Source organism: Lepisosteus oculatus, chromosome 4 (assembly GCF_040954835.1).
Source record: "Lepisosteus oculatus isolate fLepOcu1 chromosome 4, fLepOcu1.hap2, whole genome shotgun sequence".
NCBI classification, from domain to species: domain Eukaryota; kingdom Metazoa; phylum Chordata; class Actinopteri; order Semionotiformes; family Lepisosteidae; genus Lepisosteus; species Lepisosteus oculatus.
The window spans coordinates 52,601,362-52,622,537 of NC_090699.1; the positions used below are offsets into that span (position 1 = coordinate 52,601,362).

Below are 21,176 nucleotides of genomic sequence, written 5' to 3' on the forward strand. Positions count from 1 at the left end.
ATCCAAGTCAGTGCCCCAGTATGGTGATGAAGACATGGTGCTGTAGGAGGTTTTGTCCTATGGATTAGAGCTTAAACCAATATTCCAACAATTTGTCAACAAAGATCTTTTGTCATTATTCATAAGAGTAAGGGTTTTATCCCCTTAATTTCTCACTTCTTAACCTGATGTGCTCTGCAGTAAGCCTGTCGCTGCATAATGCCTGCTATATTTCACTTCGGTGGGGGCTACACTTGTTTAAAATGGGTCCCCACCTATAAAACATTTTGCGATCCTTTGAATTGTAAGTCATAAAGATGTACACAATTATTTTTATTAATTATTATTATAGACAAACGTGTAACACTTACCATCAGTTCTATGTGAAACCTGCCAAAAGTGCTTTTATATTTACAAAGAAATATGAGCTGTAAATGGTTATGATTAATAATGTAATAAAACATATTTTACCAGCTGTATACATGGGCTGGAGGCATCAATTAATAATGAGAGCACTCTTCCGTATTTTTACAACTATTGTTAGCTTCACTGTTCTCTGTGTTTTAGGTCCACCGGGTCCACCAGAAAGCATAAGAGTAGAAGAAATCACTGATACGACAGCTGTGCTTTCCTGGAGGCCAGGCCCTGATAATCACAGTCCAATTACCATTTATACCATCCAGGCAAGAACTCCATTCTCTGTGGGCTGGCAGGCTGTCACAACAGGTAGGCACTAAATTTAGAAGGGCCTGAAACCAGCATTCACTAGATGTGACAAAAAAATTAAGTTCTTTCTTCCTTAAGGATGCTTTTTTTCATCCAAACTATACGCAACTAAATATAATAGAATAATTAAAAAGATTGTACTCTGTTACCCTTTAAAATATACATATAGTTTATAGTTGATATTCAGCCTGTTGTCAGAAAGCAACTTTATATTCCTGTTCAGTGTTTTGGGAACCTATCCAGCATACAAAGCACATGGACACTGTTACAGGGCAAACACACAATTAAGAGACATCAGTTAACCTAACAAGCATGTCTTTGGAAGGTGGCAGGAAACCAGGGCAGCTGGCAAAAGTCCACATAAACCCGAGAAAAATATGCAAACTGCACACAGAAGTACATCTTAATGGAAATCTTTTACTAAAATGTTTAGAAGTATACAAAGTATCATATATGTCATTATTTATTTTATTGTATCATAATTACAGCAATAATTTACATAATACTTGAATTGGAGGCTAACCTCACATAACAGGAATCCCTTTCTGTAACAGCAAGCATTTAGAATGACTGCTCCTGCCTAACTCATCATGAGGCAAACTTCCAACTGCCTTGTAGCTTCTCTGCAACTATTGCATCTGTGTATTCTATCCAGTTACAGTATATGTCTATATAAGTGCATATCGTGACAGATGTCAAGAGCATTTTTTTAACGCTGATGTCTGAAGCACCTTCTTGCTTATCTTTTTCTTACATCGGTATTTCAAACAGAGTAGGCCAGCCAGTAAGTGCATCTCTTGTGGTTTCTCCTCAGTTCCTGAAATCATAGGAGGCAGACAATTGAAGGCCACAGTGGTAGACCTAAACCCATGGGTTGAGTATGAGTTCCGGGTGGTAGCCAGCAATGCTGTTGGGATTGGGGAACCAAGTAAACCTTCAAGAAAAGCAAGGAGTAAGGAGACCCGTGAGTTTTTTATTTTCATTCACTAACTGATTTTGCTAGCTTGTTTGGGCTAAACAGTATTCAAAACATGTTGTTCCAGAGCCAGGATTGTTTTAATAATGAAGCAGAGCACCACAAATGAGCATGTGCACATTTGTTTTATACTTTGCCTTGCTATTTTCAATGCAAATATCAAACCCTGTAGTTTTCTACATAACCATTTTCCCTAGTTCACTAATTTTGCATGGCTGCATAATCTGTGGGAAAGAAAACTGTTCACGAGTGCCCAGATAAAATACTCTTCTGCAGCTGTACAGTACTTTCCTGCCTGACTTCTTCTGTTACACAGGAAGGTTATTCTCTATTTAAACCTGGGCCACTTCTGCATACACCAGTTGGTTTAAGTGTAGGCTGATTTGCCGTTATTCATACTGCACTTTAAACCTACTGTAAATTGATTATCTTTTTAAAGTGAGAATGAATAAAACAAAACTCAGCAGAGTTTAACAGAGGATTAAAAATAGGCTTCTCTTCTCCTAGTTCCGAAGGTCACCCCGTCTAATGTAAGTGGAGGTGGCGGCAGTCGCTCTGAATTAGTGATCACTTGGGAGGTAAGAAGACCACTGTATTATACTTTTACCCTTTGAATTAAAGCTAGACCCCATTATTCTCTATAGATCTTGGCTTTTGTAGGATTAATAACTACAGTCAGACTTAATATATGGAGTTTCATTTTAAGGAAAGAGAAGCAATAAATGGTATTATCGCCCAAGGGGAGAGGAAAGTGCCTCTGAGGTTTAATAATCTAATTAGACTGAATGGTTCTTCCAAAGTTACAAGCAACTTTCCAAAGGCCTTTTAGGCCTTTTTTTTCCTTTCAGTTTCCTTTTTTTTTCAGCAGCCTCAATCATTTATCATGGATGGCAACTGAAAAGGGGGTTGCCGAAATTATTAATTCACAGCTGGTAGAAAAAATACCTCATTTTGAATAGGCAGAATTTGACAATTTAATTGGTGTATCCCATTAAACTGTAATTCCTTAGAAACAAAAAATACTTGTTTGATGAGCCCACTATTTATACTTAATTTATTTTAAACCATTTTAACACACAGTGACTACTAAGGTAACAACAGAAACTCTTCTGTCAGCAGATGTTGGTGTGTGTGTGTTTGCATATGCTTTAAGCTTCCCCCTCCCCCCCACCAACACTTGAACTCCGTTGGGCCATTTAAGTCACATCAAATCAAGGATTCTGACAGTCTAGCAGGTCTGGGCAGTTAGCTGCCTTGAGAAGGATGGCCATGTTCGTTAAGAGTTTGTCACATTGGCAGCAAAATGCTAACTGGTGTCAACACTTGTTTTTCATCTATGCAATAGGATATAATGTACCCCTTGCATGTGGCAGTCCCTCTATTTAGCAATTAGAGGTTATACTAAGTGTAGGGAAGAGTTTTGGGAGCAAAATTCACTTCACCGTTTAGTCATTTTAGATTTAATTATAAAAAGGACTTGTTACTGCACTTCACCTTCTGTTGCTCATAAAGAATATCTTTGTTGGATGTCCTAGGCAGGTGATTAAATACAAAAATAATTAATAAGAAAGGAAATGTTAAAATACGCAGGTCAATTTAAAAACAAAAGGATAGCTAGGTGTCCACAGGATTTAATGAGAGACCTTTCTGAGAAGCTGCCTGATGTTCCCTCAAATTGTGTAAAGATAAAACTGTCAAAAATAGTTGTATATAATAGTTCAGATTTTTCTGGATTAAAAGGGAATATGCAAATCCATTAATTAGTGGGAACCTTTTGGAGAATAAACCTGAAGTTAATGGCTGTTGTTTTTCACACAGCCTGTTCCCGATGAGTTGCAGAATGGGAGAGAGTTCGGCTACGTTGTTGCCTTCAGACCACTAGGAGCTACAAGCTGGATGAAAGCAGTAGTGCCTTCTGCTGACGCCTCAAAATATGTTTTCAAAGATGAAAGCATGCCACCATTATCACCTTTTGAAGTTAAAGTGGGAGTTTACAATAGCAAAGGAGAAGGTCCCTTTGGATCCACAACCACCATATTCTCTGCAGAAGAAGGTACTGTAGCTGAACATCTTTTAAATAAAACTATCTGAAAGCACAGTTTACAGCATGGGCAGTAAACTCTTGATCTACTTTCATATTACAGAAAGTTATTATGTACATACTGTAACATCTGTAAAAGTAATAACTGAGTTTCTAATAGTTTTCCCTCTTTTGTGGCAACTTGTTCAGAAATTCAATTATCAGTATCATGTTACCTAATACCCTGTAAATCCATACCAGTACCTTCATATACAGTAATCATTCACGTTTAGTTCTTACTGTATATTGTAATTAACCATAGAAATGGTGCAGACATTGCTAAACCATTACAAACATTTTCCATGTCTATATAAATTTATGATTTAACTGACTTTGCACATGCTGTTGTTTTCTTAAAAAATTAACACACATTATGTCAATGTATAATGTATTTATTAATGTTTCAAAACCAATTATCTCGCCTGTTTTTTTTTTCTCATTTTAACAAGAACCCTTTAGTGGCATAACTGCAGATTCATTTCTTGATCTTTAAAATTACATCCTTTTTCTGAATTAAATCATGTATTTTAAACAGCAGTGATCTTGTTTTATATTGATAGCTTTCTTCTTTTGTAAAAAAAAAATTGTACATTTGTCTTTTCTTGAATCTTTCCCTTATCATTTAAAGGTTTGGATCATCTAAACTAAAACTGATCCATGATCAAACAGATGATCAGCTGTCTTGTAGGGTTGACTGAGCCCAACAGTGTTTTTTATTCATTATTGTTATTTTAACCTAGAACCTGGCAGAGCACCAAACAAAGTGAGAGCGAAGAGCCTGTCTGCTTATGAAATTGAAGTTTCCTGGAAACCTATCCCCTGGAACACAAACAGAAGAAGAGTTTTGGGATATGAGGTAAGAACAAAGTGGTGCATAACAGCCAATCTTCATGCAGTTAACTGCATTATCTAGTGAAAGTCTCCATGCAGCTACATGTCTCTGTGTGAGAAAGATGTGCCATAAGGCTCTGCTAATAATGGAAACTAATAATTGAATACCAAAGGAAACATTATGTCTTATTCTGTTTCATAATTTATGGGACTCAGTGGTTTCTTCTGTTTATACAGCAGGAATTTGAAGTAACAGCTGATTATGTATTTTCGAGCGTAGCATCTAATTGAGTAAAAATGTACAGTAGGTTGACTCTATTGGCATATGGGAGAGCGATACACTGCATCAAGAGACAAAATATTGAGTTCAGTCTCCAAAGACTGTTGGCTAAAAGTAGGGGAGGCTTTCTTTAATGTAATTGCTTTTTAATAGAGTACATCTAAATTGAAAGATTCAATTTATGAGGCGCTGTGGTAGTTATGTACAAAATAACGGTTATGTTGCTCAGTAATCAAATATATATTTTCTGTGGTTTATTAAACATAAAGTGATTAGATATGGCCAGGTAAATAGCCAATAGTTTACAATCTTTCTTGTAAATATTTTTTCTTCATTGTATTGACGTCTTCATGCACAATGACACACAGTCATACACAAGGGTATCATGACTGCCATGGGCATTGTAGAACTCTCATAATTCTGACAACATATATAAACAACGTATATGACATGGGTCTAAACATTTGGTAATTATAGGAATTACTCTAATAAAAATCTGTTAAAATACTACTTCTGCTAACTTTCTTTATAGCTGAGATGCTGGGCAAGCAAAGAAAAGGAGGAGACAGCAAGGGTTGTGAGGACACAGGGAAACAGAACATCTGAGGTTATCCGTGGATTGAAAGGAAACACTCTGTATTACATTACTGTGCAAGCTTACAGCACAGCAGGAGTGGGACCAAGCAGCAATATTGTGAATGTCACCACCAGAAAACCACGTGAGTGTCTGCTTTGCGATTGTTTTTCACATCTCAAAAATGAAAATGTACTTTTTTCCCCAAGTGTGGGAACCACTACTTCTTAACAGAAACAAAGATGGTGCCGCTGACTCCATTTAATTTAGATTTTGTGACAAATCTAATTCCACAAACCAAACACAGCCGTACTTAAATCTTTTTTCATTTTTTTTTATAAAGTGATCCCAGTGGACCTCTCTCTCCCTTTTCTGTGTTGTATCTCAAAACTTATGAATTGCTCTTCATCCCCTTAACTCAAATTCCTGCTTTGAACATAGCACTAAACGATTTTGAAATCGAAAAAATTAATCTTCTTACCAAATCAGAACTATTTGAATTAACTTAAGCAATGCCATGTATCATAGTAACATGAATGCAGGTATGGGTTTGCAGAATTTCTGAATGTTACAGATAGATAGAACAATGCCAGTTGTGTTTTGAAAGACTAAAAAACATTTAAAATATAGATTGATTAAATGATTAAATGAAAACTCCAGCAGGTCTCTACCAGTTGCAGAAACAAGATTAACTTGCATAGTTTATTTTTTTCACTTGCTTCTATTATCATTTTGTAGAATATGCTATTAAAGTGGGGATATAAAAAGACATTCAGGGTTTTTTTAATGTATATTAAATGCAGAAACTGGGAATAGAATCTGTATTGCCAGGAATTGTCTGTATAGCTCCAGGACTCCATAGCTCCATTAGCCAAGCTGAAGATGTCAGAAAACATAACTCTACCCCCAGAATTTTGTTGTTAGAGTAGATGTCAAAGAGGTTCTGAATTCAATGTAACCTTATAGTCATATGGATGTCATCAATTTAACTATGATTGTGGTGATGACATTGATTCAGTTACAACTTCTCAAAGCAAATTTTATAAGCCTCTTATCATTTTATTTTATTATAGCATTATATCTAATATACTACTTCTTTCATCAGCTTTTATTTGTTTTATTAATTGGATTATAACTCAATATGTTTTCCATTATTATTTTATTATGCATTTTCAGTAAAATAGGTTTTGCTGTTTTCCAGCACCTAGTCAACCACCTTTGAAAGTTATGTGGATTACATTAAACTCCAAAGTCATATTAAACTGGGAACATGTTAAAGCTCTAGAGAATGAATCAGAAGTCACAGGATATAAGGTAAGCTGGTTCTATTATAGTTTTCTTTTATTACTTGCTTTTTTCATAAAATAGATTCCTCTCAAAGCCAGGTTTACAGTATATGTTGTTTCACATTGTACTCTGTACATCTCTATTCATAATTCAGCTACAATTGGAGGGCTCATATCCTACAGATCAAAGATTAACATATCATTCATAACACACATCTGCATGTTAGGTTTGCATGTTACAGTGTGTTATTTTATCTTCTCTGAATTGCTCAGTATTTCATTTTGTCTTGAACTTTTCAACAGTTAAACTTTGCTCCTTAACTTTTTAGGTGCTATACAAATGCAACAAACAAAGCAGCACCAATGTTGTAGAAACTAATACAACATCAGTGGAACTTTCCTTGCCTATTGATGAAGAGTATATCATACAAATAAAGCCTTTTAGTGATGGAGGTGAAGGGAGGAGCAGTAAACAGATAACTATTCCCAGAATATCAGGTAAATTGTTCTGATACCAGAATGAAGTTACTGTCCAGATCTTTACTCTTGAGCACCAGCGAATACAGTCCGGTAGATCAGATCTTAATCCTGCTTCTGGTGTACTGCTGATTTTACACATTTTCATTCAAGCTCAGGATTTAATAACGAACTCTAATTAAAGGGGAACTGCAACACTATTTTTATATTTTAGGGTTAGAAAGAAGGGGCATTTATGAGTGCATTTCAAACCACAATTGATATCACAAAATAGACAACATTTCCAGGTATGCACAGCAATTCTCTGCAATTTAGAACGAGGCAACTGCACTTCCAGTAAGGTTAAGTGGCCCTATTACATTGTATACAAGTAGGTTTGTGAATGCATCCCTTTTAATCCAATAGAAATATCGCTCTCGACTTTGAGATGTTTTGTTCAACAAATACAACTCACTTGTTAACTCTGCATGCAAATCAAGTTAAAACATTTCTGCAGTGTACTTATTCACTCATCCAAGGTATTACATCAGCCAGCAGCCATATCACCCTGCAACCCACTGAAGCTAAGCAGGTGTGAGCCTGGTCTGTACCTGGATGGGAGACCTCCTGGGAAAAACTAAGGTTGCTGCTGGAAGAGGTGTTAGTGGGGCCAGCAGGGGGCGCTCACCCTGCGGTCTGTGTGGGTCCTAATGCCCCAGTACAGTGACGGGGACACTATACTGTAAACAGGCGCCGTCCTTCGGATGAGACGTAAAACCGAGGTCCTGACTCTCTGTGGTCATTAAAAATCCCAGGGCGCTTCTCGAAAAGAGTAGGGGTGTAACCCCGGTGTCCTGGCCAAATTTCCCCCATCATGGCCTCCTAATAATCCCCTTCTATGAATTGGCTACATTACTCTGCTCTCCTCCCCACTGATAGCTGATGTGTGGTGAGCGTTCTGGCGCACTATGGCTGCCGTCGCATCATCCAGGTGGATGCTGCACATTGGTGGTGGTGGAGGGGAGTCCCCATTACCTGTAAAGCGCTTTGAGTGGAGTGTCCAGAAAAGCGCTATATAAGTGTAAGCAATTATTATTATTATTATTATTACGGTGACTAGTGAACAGGAAGGGCCACTTCATCTTGCAATTCTCATAAAAGTGAGACCAGGGGTTTACGACAACTTGGCGACTATGCAGTTGTTTCACAAAGTTCACAAAGTTTTTGTGCTTATTTCAGGACCGTCAATTAATTTATTTTGTTACTGAGATTTAATAACCGGTCTGTGAAATTGGGAGTGCAGTTCTTCTTTAACCACTTCACTTGAACTCTTTGCTTGAATAGACTTTTGTCTTCACATTTTGGCATCCAGTGTATCCAGCTATACAGTATGTCTGTTTTTATAAAGAAAGTTGCCATTGCCCAGTTTTCCCTCATATTGATTCAGAGAATACCTTATCAAACAACTCTTAATGGGTTAATAGTTAATGCTGTACACACATAGTTAAGCATATCACTTCATCACAAGTATCCAAAAAGATAATTTGGTAATTGTCAATTGTTGGCAAATGCTCCTATTTAAACTAAGTTAAAACACTGTAAAACATATGAGTATTGCTATGTAGTGCTTTTTCCTATTTTTACTAGAAAACACATTTGCCTGTTATATTATTTCTAATGAATATAACTATTTTTTTATGAATAAATGTCTTTTTTTATTCACCGTTCTTGCCTAACTTGTTGAAGTTAATTTTTCAAAATGTGTACATCAGTCTCAGTTAATAAGGTTTTAAGTTGTGGCTGTTTGTTCAACCTAACTTCACAAGTATAACCAAAATGGTCTCTTTCTCTGCTTACAGGTCCAAAAGCCATTGGTTCAGCTTCCAAAGTCTCCACTTTATCAGCACTAAGTACAATAGCACTCTCCTTCACAGCGAGATCAACATTATGACAAAAATATACAGTGGACTTTGCATTTAATGAGGAGGTGGCATTATAAAGACTCATAAATGTACTTAAACTACCAACTAATCTTGCTGATCTACATAGGTCCTATGTTTAGACTTCAAACAAAGTACCACAAAACTGAAAAACCTTCAAATTTAATCTTGAGTTTCCTTGCAGAACCTGAAATGCACTGAAACATCTTTAATATGTTCTTACCAAAGCAGCTTTCATAAAATGTTCTTATATGCATATTTTGTATGACTTATTTAGCTTTTTATAGATTTAATTAAATAAATTGAGAGGGAGGTTTCCTTTTTCACTCTCTTAGAGCAGCTGTTGTGTAAGCAGCAAACAGCTGCCCAGTGTAAGTAAGGATAACTTTCTCTGTATAGTAAGTGCTTAGAAGTTTGATTGTTACTCATTGAATACCCAAAGCTGCCTGTCACTGTTTTTGGAAATGCCATGATCCACCTATTACAGTGTTTTACAGTGTGCAAGAAAAGTACATTAACTATTCCAGTGTCACCAACAGGTGGCTAGATATAGTTGAAATGACCTTCCATAAAAAGCCCCATTGCAAAACTATGTAGGTATTATATTAAAGTGCAGATCAATGAGAATCTCTGCCTGCGCTGAAAGGATGCCTTGTCCTCAGATGCCTAAAACGCTTTCATAATTTCTAAAGACTTTAAAAATAGTCTTGCATTGTACTCTGAGTGTTTTCTACTGGGTAGATGAAAGTTGACTATGGTATATTGATAGCTACCATTATGTGTGGTAGCTGTGCATGTGAGTTGAGTATTTCATTGAAGTTTGACTATGTTTGCAAAATTAAAATGTGCTAACACATTGCAATTATGGCATTGACTATAAGAAGCATGAACATTGACTAATTTAAGATTTTCCCACTTTATTTCATCTATCTATATACTGTATGAAGATGTCTTCAGAGGAGAAAAATGTTTTTTTTCCCATTGTGCTAATTCTTCTTTACAAGTCAAAAGTGTTTACTGTACACAAGGAAAAAAATGTACTTCATCAGTTTAATTTATTTCAAGTTCCAAGACTCTACATCTTTAACCTGTTCTTGGGTAGCTCCTAAAAGAAAAATAGCTCTTTCACTGATCATTTGTAATGCAAATGAAATGCATTCATTTTTCCTAATGGTGAAAGGAAAGAATACTTCACTCTTCTCTGCACTTCCATTTTCTTCAATTTCATTAAGCATTGCGATACATTTATCAAAAACTGCCATGTTCAAAGCCAAGCTGCCTGTTTGAATGTTTTCTTAATACAAGTGATGTGGTGATCCCATTGTTTTTGCTTTTTTTTCTCTTGAAGCTGGTGGAATCTGTTTAAAACCAGGCCCTACATGGTGTTTAGGTTCTTTCTTTGCCACATTTGTATACTGAAACTGGTCTCCTCAGGATCTTTTAGAGCCTTAACTTGCACAAAAAGAAAAATGCATCATTATTATTATATTGTTTTTATGTTTTTGAAACTACAGCAAGTTAAAGAACATGGGATGTTCGCGAAGGTTGACTGGCATTATTTATTGGCACAATTACACTGTGGATGAACTGTACAGGTCAGCATTAACGTATTGTGTAGACTATTTACACTAGACTTACAGAGCTGAGGTTCGGTGGTGAGTCATGTATAAGTATAAAACAACACCATATATTTTACATCTGATAACATTATGGGTCTTCTACCTGCAGAATTCAAAGATAATAAAATGCTGCTGGGTTTCTCTTTCTTTCCAATTTGTTGTATGATTAAGTATGAGACTGGTACAGTATGTACAGTAACTTGTTTTTTGGTGAAGTACAGGTAGTGTTTAGCACCCAAAGCAACACAATTTAGGGTATAATAACTGTTAGAAAACATATATAAATATGATATATATGTTGAGGTCTAGGAAAATGTGTAATGTACCTTTTGTATTCTTCAGATAATGAATATAGAAAGAACTTTATATTAAAAGGAAAACTTTCTTATAGTCTAATTTCTTGTGTTTATATGTAAAAACGCATTTCTTTTTTAAATGTTTCATACTGTAACTAAATGTTATTCCGCATGAAAGTATCAGCTTTTCTTTCTTCCATTTTGTTGATCAACTGAAAGCTGAGGTTTCTACGTTTGAATTCAGGTGGCAGGGTAGAATTGGGAAAATATTGTTAGATTCTGACTTTTTTGTCCTGCAGGCTAAGGCCAAAACTGCCTTCCACTCTTTATTAAGTATCTTGGAAAGTACCCTTGCTCTCTTCTAGTTGCGTATTGGAACTTTTACTATCAAAGGTCTAATTAATGTATTTTTTTTAATCTTCTAATAATTGAGTTACTGAATAAATATCAATCATTTCTAAACATGTTTTATATTTGTTTTGCTCACTGTGTTTCTGAATGGGGTTCCTGTGTGGTTCATCTGGCACAAGAGGTCACAGGCTGAGCTGTACAGTCTAGTCCTCACCAGTGAGAATACAAGATATCATTAGACAACTGTGACCCGGATTTGCCAAGCAGCAGTGCAAAGCTGACCTAATTCTCCCCATAGGCACTGTGGTATTTGCAGCATGAAAAATGGCAAATGTGTCTGACAAGTGCATATTGTGCAGGAAATCATGCACAGTTCTCAACCAGTGGTTTCCTATATGAGATTTGTGTTTCAAACTAAAACCATGCAGCATAAGCTGTGTTTCTATGCTGGAAAATACACATTTTGGAAAAACACTGGTCTAAGGCACCGAATATGTCTATAAATAGTCATATATATGTGGTAACATGCTTTTACTTAGCTATACTTTTTAAAATAATTTACCCAGAATATGTAGTATTTATTTTTAAGAAAGTATAAATAAGTACCCTAGTATAAATGGAAATGTTTTAAGTATGATCTTTATATACATTCTTCCTGCATTGATAACATTCTCAGTTTTTCAAAAAGTGATTCAGTAATAACTGGTGGACAATAATGAGAAATGGGAAGTGAAGTTAGGAAATTGTGAAATAGATCACTTGGTTAATTATAAAAGAAACAGAAATAGGACTACGCTCACTATGCCTGTTCAACTAAAGATACAGTACCTTGGTTAGATTTGCAATATTTTCAAGATATCTGATGTTACTGATACAGTATAAAACTACAACTGGTACTTTTGGATCAGAATACATTGCTACATTATGAGTGCAGTATATGTTTTTTGGAAGAGAAAATTAAACATAGTGACAAAACCAGCCTTTTAAAAAACAAGTCTATCACAATCTGTACCATATATATATAACCTATATGTATGCATATAGAGTCTGTGTGTTTATTATACATTTTAATGTGCACAGTAGATTAAATACTGCCTCAGTGATAATATATGAAAACATCAATTTATTAATAGAAACCCATATTGATCCCACACTCAGCTCCAAAGAGAGAGAGAGAGATTGCAGCCCTCTCTACCTGGAATTCTGAATATTCTGTTTAGTTTTATTATCTATTAAAGTAAGGTAAGATTATTGATATGGATTTTTGGCTGGTTAAATGTTTTTGATGTCTGTTTTTTTTAGTGCTGAGGCCCTGGGTTCAATCAGAATTGACTCTGGTGTCAGGGAGTACGTGTTTGTGTCTCTGTGGGCCCTGTGATAGAATGGTGTCCAGTCCTGGGTGTATCCTGTCTTGCACCAATTTTATGCTGGGATAGGCTACGGCTCCTCTTGCAAGACTTTACAAAATAAGTGAATTCGAAAATGGATGATTATTCATGACTGACTATGCTACACTCAAGTGACTGTTGCATAAACACTATAAAACATCATTAGTGAGCAAGTTAATTGGTTAATTGGTGATGAGGTGATTTACAGTAGCTACCAAAAACACTAACCTTTGCTCCAGTGAGAGTTCTCTCATACCATGGAACTTCCAGCAAGTTGGTGAACAGTGGATGTTCAGAGGAGTGCATGCCCAGTGGTGGTTTAGCCTTGTATATATTAGTAGAACATCTATAAGTTAAAATAAACAGAGGTTGAGATTTTTTCAATTAGTTTTCGATCATAATAGGATTTATTTTTATCATAATATATTTTGTGTTTTGTTTACGTGAGCCTTTCAAGTTTCTCTAATATCACCACATAAATCACTTGTTCCACTAAATTGTTTACATAATAAATTCTTCACATTGTCGAAATAATACATCTCCTGTTAAAGAAATAGTTTTAAATATTAAATTCCATTTAAAAAGAACAAAATATTTTGAATCATTGCAAAAATGTACTTTTTGATCTTAAATATATTTTACTGACAATTATTGTAGATAAATTGTGTATGAAGGCATTTTGGCTAAGCCCTTTTGGATTATCTGATAAAAAGATTTTCACACAAAGTTGAGCTTTTAAATATTAGATAATACAACATTTCTGTCATTTACAACAATTTCTTTTGATATCTATTTTTAACATACAGTGTGTTACATAGCATGAATCCTTCCTATTTTTTATACCTCCTTCAATTGGATATCCTTTTGTTTTTGGACTGGGGCTTCTAAAAACTTTGGACTAGAAACTAGAGGTGGCAGGCCTGCACCATACTCCTTTAAGGTACGTGAGACTCAAACACTGTTTTAGTTTTTGAATCACAATTTATCACTTTAGTTTGACTTTCCGATTTTGGTAAGTACAGTACCTGCTTTTTTGTCTTAAGTTGCAGTAAGAAACTATTGTAGTCTTTTTATAGTATTGTAGTTTTGATGATTCACAGTATTTCTTTTTTCTTTTTAATGGTGGTTGAAAATACTTAATGGTTCACAGACACACAGCTTGGCATTTAAGGTTGTTTGGTGGCTTTGGGTGACAGCTGAATTACAGATGCAGCCATTCAAAGTGTGCGCTACAGACACGTACTGGAGGTAATTGGCTACGGCGTCGGTACCGGTACCGCGGTACGTGATTGGTTGACCGACAGGGGCACTCGTGGTCCGTTGGTCTGTCGTAGAAAGATTTACAGTAAACGTCTTTACTCTGCCCGTTTTAGTATTGAATATTTATATGGAATTTTACCACTGAAGGGAAATCTTAGTAGCTGAGCATAAAAAGAATAGGAGCATACTGTAACGCGTGTGAAGGCCATAAACGATATTAATTTTGGAACATAAACATACAGTATATGGCTGGTCTCGGTACTTTAAAGAAAAAATACACACCAGTATTCAATTTCTCCCTAAACATTTTAAGCATCGAAGTCTTTAACTAACGAGATACCGGAGTCAACAAGCATACTTTTAGAATTTGATTAAAAGGGAATATAATATGGAATCACTTATCTAAAGAAATGAATAACGATATAATTATATTCATGTACCTCAACACAAGAATAGTACACGCTATACATTGTCTGTTGATAATGTTTCTGTAGTGCTTTTTCGGCACTCTGCATGTGACCTTGCCGGTGGCGCTGTGGGTTAGGTTCCTGACTCCCATGTCACACGGTCTGTGATTGAATCCCACTGGAACCATGACTTTTTTTTTAACAAACATTTCTTTGAAAAAATGAAATGTTTCCCTTGGTCAGAGATTAAATACAACCTTACTCGCACCAAACAAATTTATATTTCTAAATATCACAACATGATTTGAATTTAAGTCATTTTAATAACAATGAATAGTCACCTATGCGTTACAATATAAACATTTATATTGATTTAAATCGCGTTTTGATTTAAATCGTAAAGGCGTGTTTAAATATATGTGTTTTTTGATTCACAATCAGACAAATGCAACATAAATTGATATCTTTGTCTTCTAAGTATCTTAATAAACTTTCAGCATAACTTTCTCCCCATTTAGATTTATTTTTCTTGGGATCTTGGGATCAAACGTGGAAAGATTAGATTGTAATCGTTTTTATTTTTTAAATACATTTTATAAAAGTGTAATCTATGTTAAAAAGTTGTACACCACCTGCTATAAAGATACATATTGTAATACTTTCGGGTTCGGATAGGACAGACACAAGAACTCAGACTTGCGGAGTTAAAGCAAGTTAAAGCCTTGCTTTAATATATCACCTTTAAAAGTTATATATCACCTTTAAAAGTGGAATCTCAAAGCAAAGTAAATACCCAACACTGATTGTACCCATCTGTCATGCTAATAAAGCACCTTGAATTGAATTGAATTGAATTGAGGGAGAGAGGGGGGGAGGGCGAGCGAGAGAGCCAGGACAGACAGGCAAATAAGATACACTCCACAGACATTCACAACAGCAACATATCATAAAACGTTTGCACATATAGTTAAGTAATTACTTGGTTTTCAAAGTGCAATGAAATACAATATTGTTGTTGTTGCTGTTATTGTTGTTTTTATCCTGTAAAGCATTTTGAGAAGCCACCTTTAAAGGCGATATATAAAAGCGCTGATTCTTATGGAATGTGTTCCGCCGGGGATTCAAAAAAACTGCAACAGACATAAAAACTCCCTTGCTTTTAACAGAGCGTTTCATAATTTCCAACTACGAAATTTATTTAAACTGCGACACTTATCTTCAACCAGAGCTCGAAATATCACAAGGATCCTCTAGAGCACAGCAAAGACTGTGCTAAAAGTATACTAGTGACAAACTAGTATACTTTAGATCCTTTTTTCTGAACCGGGGAAAATCTCATCATGTTTCTCTATAACAATAATAAAAAACATTATTTTACATATCACCTTTATGTGATATCACCTTAAGGACAGCACATACAAGGATTAATTGCACAATGGACCGCGCAAAGAAATTTAAAATAGTCTTCTTTGGGTGTGAGGGCAGGAGTGGATCGCAGAAGGCATAATCAGCAAATTATGAAAACAAAGAACAGGACAGGTGAGACGTTTATCCAGAGAGCGAGTGATCAGAAAAAAGAACAGCTGTTACGCCCAGGTTTTACGCTCTCTCTCTGCTGAATGAATAAAAGCATTTTATTAAAAACGCGTTTGCGTTTGTCTGGGTATTTACTTTGTAATCTGTAGTTTACATCTACTGTGTTGCTTTGAGATGCCACTTTTAAAGGTGATATATAAAATAAAGTTTTTTTATTATTGTTATAGAGAAACATGATCAGATTTTCCCTGGTTCAGAAAAAAGACTATTAAAATCTGTAATCTTTCCACTTGTATGTCATCGGAAAATACAAGAAGTTTCTGCTTTGTGTAAGGATGGTATCAAAAAGTAATCTAAGTGGTGAGAACGCTGTGCTCCTCAAAGTGCTTTACAGGATAAAAACAATAACAACAATAGTGTTAAGCTGGGCAAATGATTTTTTTATGGAAATACAAAATGAGATATAATGATGTGTTCCGGCTAAGACATTAACGAGTACAACCCCCTCTCTGCGGGAGTGCTGGCTGTGACGAATTAAAATGGTTTCACAGGTATTTTCAAAGTAGAAGGGGGTGTAATACTTCCGGTGCCGGAAAGATGGCAACGGTTTACAGAAAGCTCTCTCGTTGTGTGTCTGTTTTTATGTTTATTTATACGTTAATACTCTTGTTTTGTGTTGGACGCTCAATGTCTGTCATTACTTATGATAGACAAATGCTTTTAAACCTGAGGACAGACTCCTTAATGTCATCAAACAATTTTTTTCACGTACCGGACCCCACCTGCTGGATCGGACAAAGATGCGGCGAACAACAACAACAGGTGGGCAGACGCCGGGGGAGACGAGGCGGCGTACTAGCGCGACTACGAAGGCGTCCACACAGACCACCGCTGCCGTCTATTTTGTTAGCTAATGTTCAGTCACTGGACAATAAAATAGATGAGCTACATTGTCGGATCAACGCAGAAAGGGACCTGAGGGACTGCTGTGTTTATGCCTTCACTGAAACCTGGCTGAATGCATGCGTCCCGGACACCGCCATCCAGCAAAACGGGTTCACCATTTACCGCATGGAGAGAAACCACCAAGCAACCGGCAAACACAAAGGCGGAGGCGTTTGCTTCCTGGTCAACAGCAAGTGGTGCACCGACGGGAAGGTAATCTCTAAATCCTGCTCGCCGAATCTAGAACACCTGGCCATAAAATGTTGACCCTTTTATTTGCCGAGGGAGTTTTCTGCCACTATTATCACAACCGTTTACATTCAACCTCAAGCCTGCGTGGAAGCAGCACATAGCGAACTCCACAACATTATCAACAAGCACGAAAACTCCCACCCAGAAGCCGTCTCAATTGTAGTTGGCGACTTCAACTACTGCAATCTGAGGAAAGTACTGCAAAAATACATTCAGCATGTCACTGTACAGACAAGAGGAGGCAATATTTTGGATCACTGCTACACAACAATAAAAGGAGCATACAAAGCGCTTCCCAAACCGAGTTTCGGTAAGTCGGACCACATCGCTCTCCTATTGCTTCCTGAGTACAAACAGAAGCTGAAGACCTCCCCCATTGCGAACAGGTCAGTGCGTTGTTGGTCTGAGGAGGCAGAAAGCAGGTTAATAGACTGCTTTGATAGTACAGACTGGGACGCATTCAGAGCTCCCGACACAGATTTAAATGAGTATACGGATGCGGACACCAGCTACATTAAATACTGCACCGACATTTGTGTACCAGAAATGAGAATTAGGTCATTTCCCAATCAGAAACCGTGGTTCAACAACGACATTTGCAATAAAATAAAAGATAGATCCACCGGGTTCAAATCAGGGGACAAAGAGCTGTACAAGAAATCACGGTATGCATTAGAGGAAGCCATAAAATGCGCCAAACGGAGCTACAGAGTGCGGCTTGAAACGCAGTGCGCTGACACCCGGAGGCTGTGGCAGGGATTACAGTCAATCACAGGCTACAAGGGCTGCAGCCAGGAGATTGACACGAACAACGCATCCCTGCCTGACGAGCTGAACCACTTCTGTGCCTGCTTTGATGCTCTGAACACGGGCAATGCTGAGAAGACCCCAAGTGTGCAGGGCGAGTTTGTTCTGAAAGTCTCAGAGCAGGACGTGCAGAAGACTCTCAGCAGGGTGAAAATCCGTAAGGCTGCAGGGCCTGATGGGATACCACCTCGCGTCCTAAGGACATGTGCAGCCCAGCTGACCACAGTGTTTACGGACATCTTTAACTCCTCCCTGTCACAGTCCATGGTCCCCACCTGCTTTAAAAAAAACACTATTGTTCCCACCCCCAAAAAGACAAAAGTGACATGCCTGAATGATTACCGCCCAGTACCATTATCATCTGTGGTGATGAAATGCCTGGAGAAGCTGGTGTTGTCACACATCAACTCCTCCATCACAGAGTCCCTGGACCCCTTGCAGTTCGCCTACCAGAACAACAGATCAGTTGATGATGCTGTCTCCCTGGCTCTGCATACAGCCTTGGAACACCTGGACACTAAGAACTCGTATGTGAGAATGCTGTTTGTGGACTACAGTTCAGCATTCAATTCCATCATACCCAGTCAACTGGTGACAAAGCTCAGGGGATTAGGTCTGTGCAACTCTGTCTGCAACTGGCTGCTGGACTTTCTTATCGAGAGACCACAGGTGGTGCGGATCGGCAATAAAACATCAACACCACTCACCCTGAGCACTGGAACCCCACAAGGCTGCTGTCTGAGTCCAAGGTTGTACTCCCTATTTACTCAGGACTGCACAGCAAGACACAGCAACAACCGCATCATTAAGTTTGCCGATGACACCACTATAATAGGACTGATCAGTGATGATGACGAGTCCACTTACATGGATGAAGTTGTACAGCTGCTTAGGTGGTGTCATAGCAATAACCTGGACTTGAACATACTGTAAAGAAAACGAAAGAGATAATAGTGGACTTTCGGAGACACAGGCCATACACTCACAGCCCACTCAGTATTGATGGAACGGAAGTGGAAACAGTCACCAGCTTTAGGTTTTTGGGAATTCACATCTCTAAAGATCTAACCTGGACTGTGAACACTGACTCTATCATGAAGAAGGCTCAGCAGCGCCTTTATTTCTTGAGGTGCCTCAAGCGATGGGGGATGCCAATACATGTGTTGGTGAACTTCTACCGCTGCACCATTGAGAGTGTCCTCACCAACGGGATCACCGTGTGGTATGGCGACACCTCTTCGCGAGAAAGAAAGGCACTGCAGAGAATGGTCAATGTGGCCCAGAAAATCATCGGCTGCGGTCTCACCGAGATTAAACAGCTCTATGAGGACCGCTGCCGTGGTAGAATTCTGGCCATCACAGAGGACATTCACCACCCCGGGCATGAGCTCTTCAGCCCACTGCCCTCTGGCAAGAGATATAAAAGCATACGGACACTTACCACTAGATTCTTCAATAGCTTCTATCCACAAGCAGTGAGACTGGCGAACACATTTAGCCATCCCCCTCGGACCACACCTACACCATCACCATCTACTTCTTTATGATTTCTTATCTATTGCACATCTCCAGTCATTGTTTACACGTCTGTATTGTTTACATTCAAACTGTCTACATGTTTACTTGCACATTGTCTATTGTTTGTTTGTACATTGTCTTGATGCACTGTTTGCACTTTGTCTTGTTTTTTACACTTGTTTTACAATTGATAGACTTTCTGTAAGTAAGAATTCCATTGTACCAGTACCGGTTACATATGGCAATAAAGTTCAAGTTCAAGTGAGATTTCCAGCGAAAGACACCTCCCCCCTCCAAAGCCAAGGAAGTACAGTACTTACTAGTTAAGAAAGCTAGGCTCCTCAATGAAATCGCTTTAACATGCTAATGCGTTGGTGTAACAGTCCGGGCGTGGCAAGCTTCTAATGTCAACTCGACTCGATTGGAAGACAATTAACATCTTCTAGCCCTAAGTGAATTAATGGCAAACATGGTTTACATAAAATACATTTTTCCAAGAAAGTTTATAATAATACGATCTATAGTTGAAATCTGAGCCTAAATAAAAAGAAAAAGCATTTTCAGAGAGCAATCACGCTGTGTTTATGTAGAAAAAGTGATTGGGTTTATGAGCAATCTAATTACTTATTCGTTTAAAATGCTATATAAAATAAAGTTTATTATTAATTTGCTGGAAAGAGCGGTGAACATTATTATGGATAAGACAAAGATAACGATCCTGATCAGTTTAGAAATCTGTGTACGCTGTAAGGTTTTTACTTCTTAAACTTTTAAAATACACGTTTCGAATAGAAAGAAATCATCTTCCTGGTACAGTATGAATAGCAAACCAGCATGTCTTTTTTCTCCAATCAGAGGGGTTAGATGCTCGGTTAAAAGCAAAGGAGATTGTCTGTTATAGTGGACATAAAAACAAGAGTTCGCTGGCATTATATCCTAGAAGACACAGACCGGCGCCAGACCAGGAGAATGCCTGCAGCGTAAAAGAAAATGCCTGATGAACTAGGGATTGGACAGTTTCCAAGTGCATGTACAATCGATGGAAATGTTCAAATCAATGTGCAAAAGAAATAAACATAATAATAATAATTTAATAATTGCTTACACTCACATAGCGCTTTTCTGGACACTCCACTCAAAGCGCTTTACAGGTAATGGGGACTCCCCTCCACCAACACCAATGTGCAGCATCCACCTGGATGATGCGACGGCAGCCATAGTGCGCCAGAACGCTCACCACACATCAGCTATCAGTGGGGAGGAGAACAGAGTAATGTAGCCAGTTCATAGAGGGGGATTATAAGGAGGCCATGATTGGTAAGGGCCAATTGGAAATTTGGCCAGGACACCGGGATTACACCCCTACTCTTTTCGAGAAGCACCCCGGGATTTTTAATGACCACAGAGAGTCAGGACCTCGGTTTTACGTCTCATCCGAAGGACGGCGCCTGTTTTACAGTATAGTGTCCCCGTCACTATACTGGGGCATTAGGACCCACATGGACCGTAGGGTGAGCGCCCCCTGCTGGCCCCACTAACACCTCTTAATAATAATTTATTTAAAATAATAATTTATTTCTTTATCATATTGGCTAGCTAATGTCCTCTCTTTGCTAATTAGTGGCTGTGTTTTTACGTTGGGTAGCAACGGGTGACTGTTCTTAGGCGG

At 37.7% G+C, this 21,176-nt stretch overlaps 1 protein-coding gene across 3 annotated transcripts in view; it reads left to right on the forward strand.

Annotated features, from left to right (window-relative positions):
- Window positions 1–11,504, forward strand: part of cntn4 (contactin 4) — a 189,838-nt gene extending 178,334 nt beyond the window's left edge. For 2 of the 3 annotated variants that reach the window (XM_015347297.2, XM_015347301.2), the window contains exons 15-23: window positions 547–705; window positions 1,520–1,669; window positions 2,189–2,259; window positions 3,500–3,734; window positions 4,502–4,617; window positions 5,405–5,591; window positions 6,648–6,760; window positions 7,062–7,230; window positions 9,048–11,504. In XM_015347297.2, coding sequence (XP_015202783.2) covers window positions 547–705; window positions 1,520–1,669; window positions 2,189–2,259; window positions 3,500–3,734; window positions 4,502–4,617; window positions 5,405–5,591; window positions 6,648–6,760; window positions 7,062–7,230; window positions 9,048–9,139 — 1,292 coding nt within the window. In that variant the 3' untranslated portion in view covers window positions 9,140–11,504. The remainder of the gene's footprint in view (window positions 1–546; window positions 706–1,519; window positions 1,670–2,188; window positions 2,260–3,499; window positions 3,735–4,501; window positions 4,618–5,404; window positions 5,592–6,647; window positions 6,761–7,061; window positions 7,231–9,047) is intronic. The other variant, XM_015347302.2, reaches the window with a different exon arrangement.
- The last annotated feature ends 9,672 nt before the right edge of the window (window positions 11,505–21,176 follow it).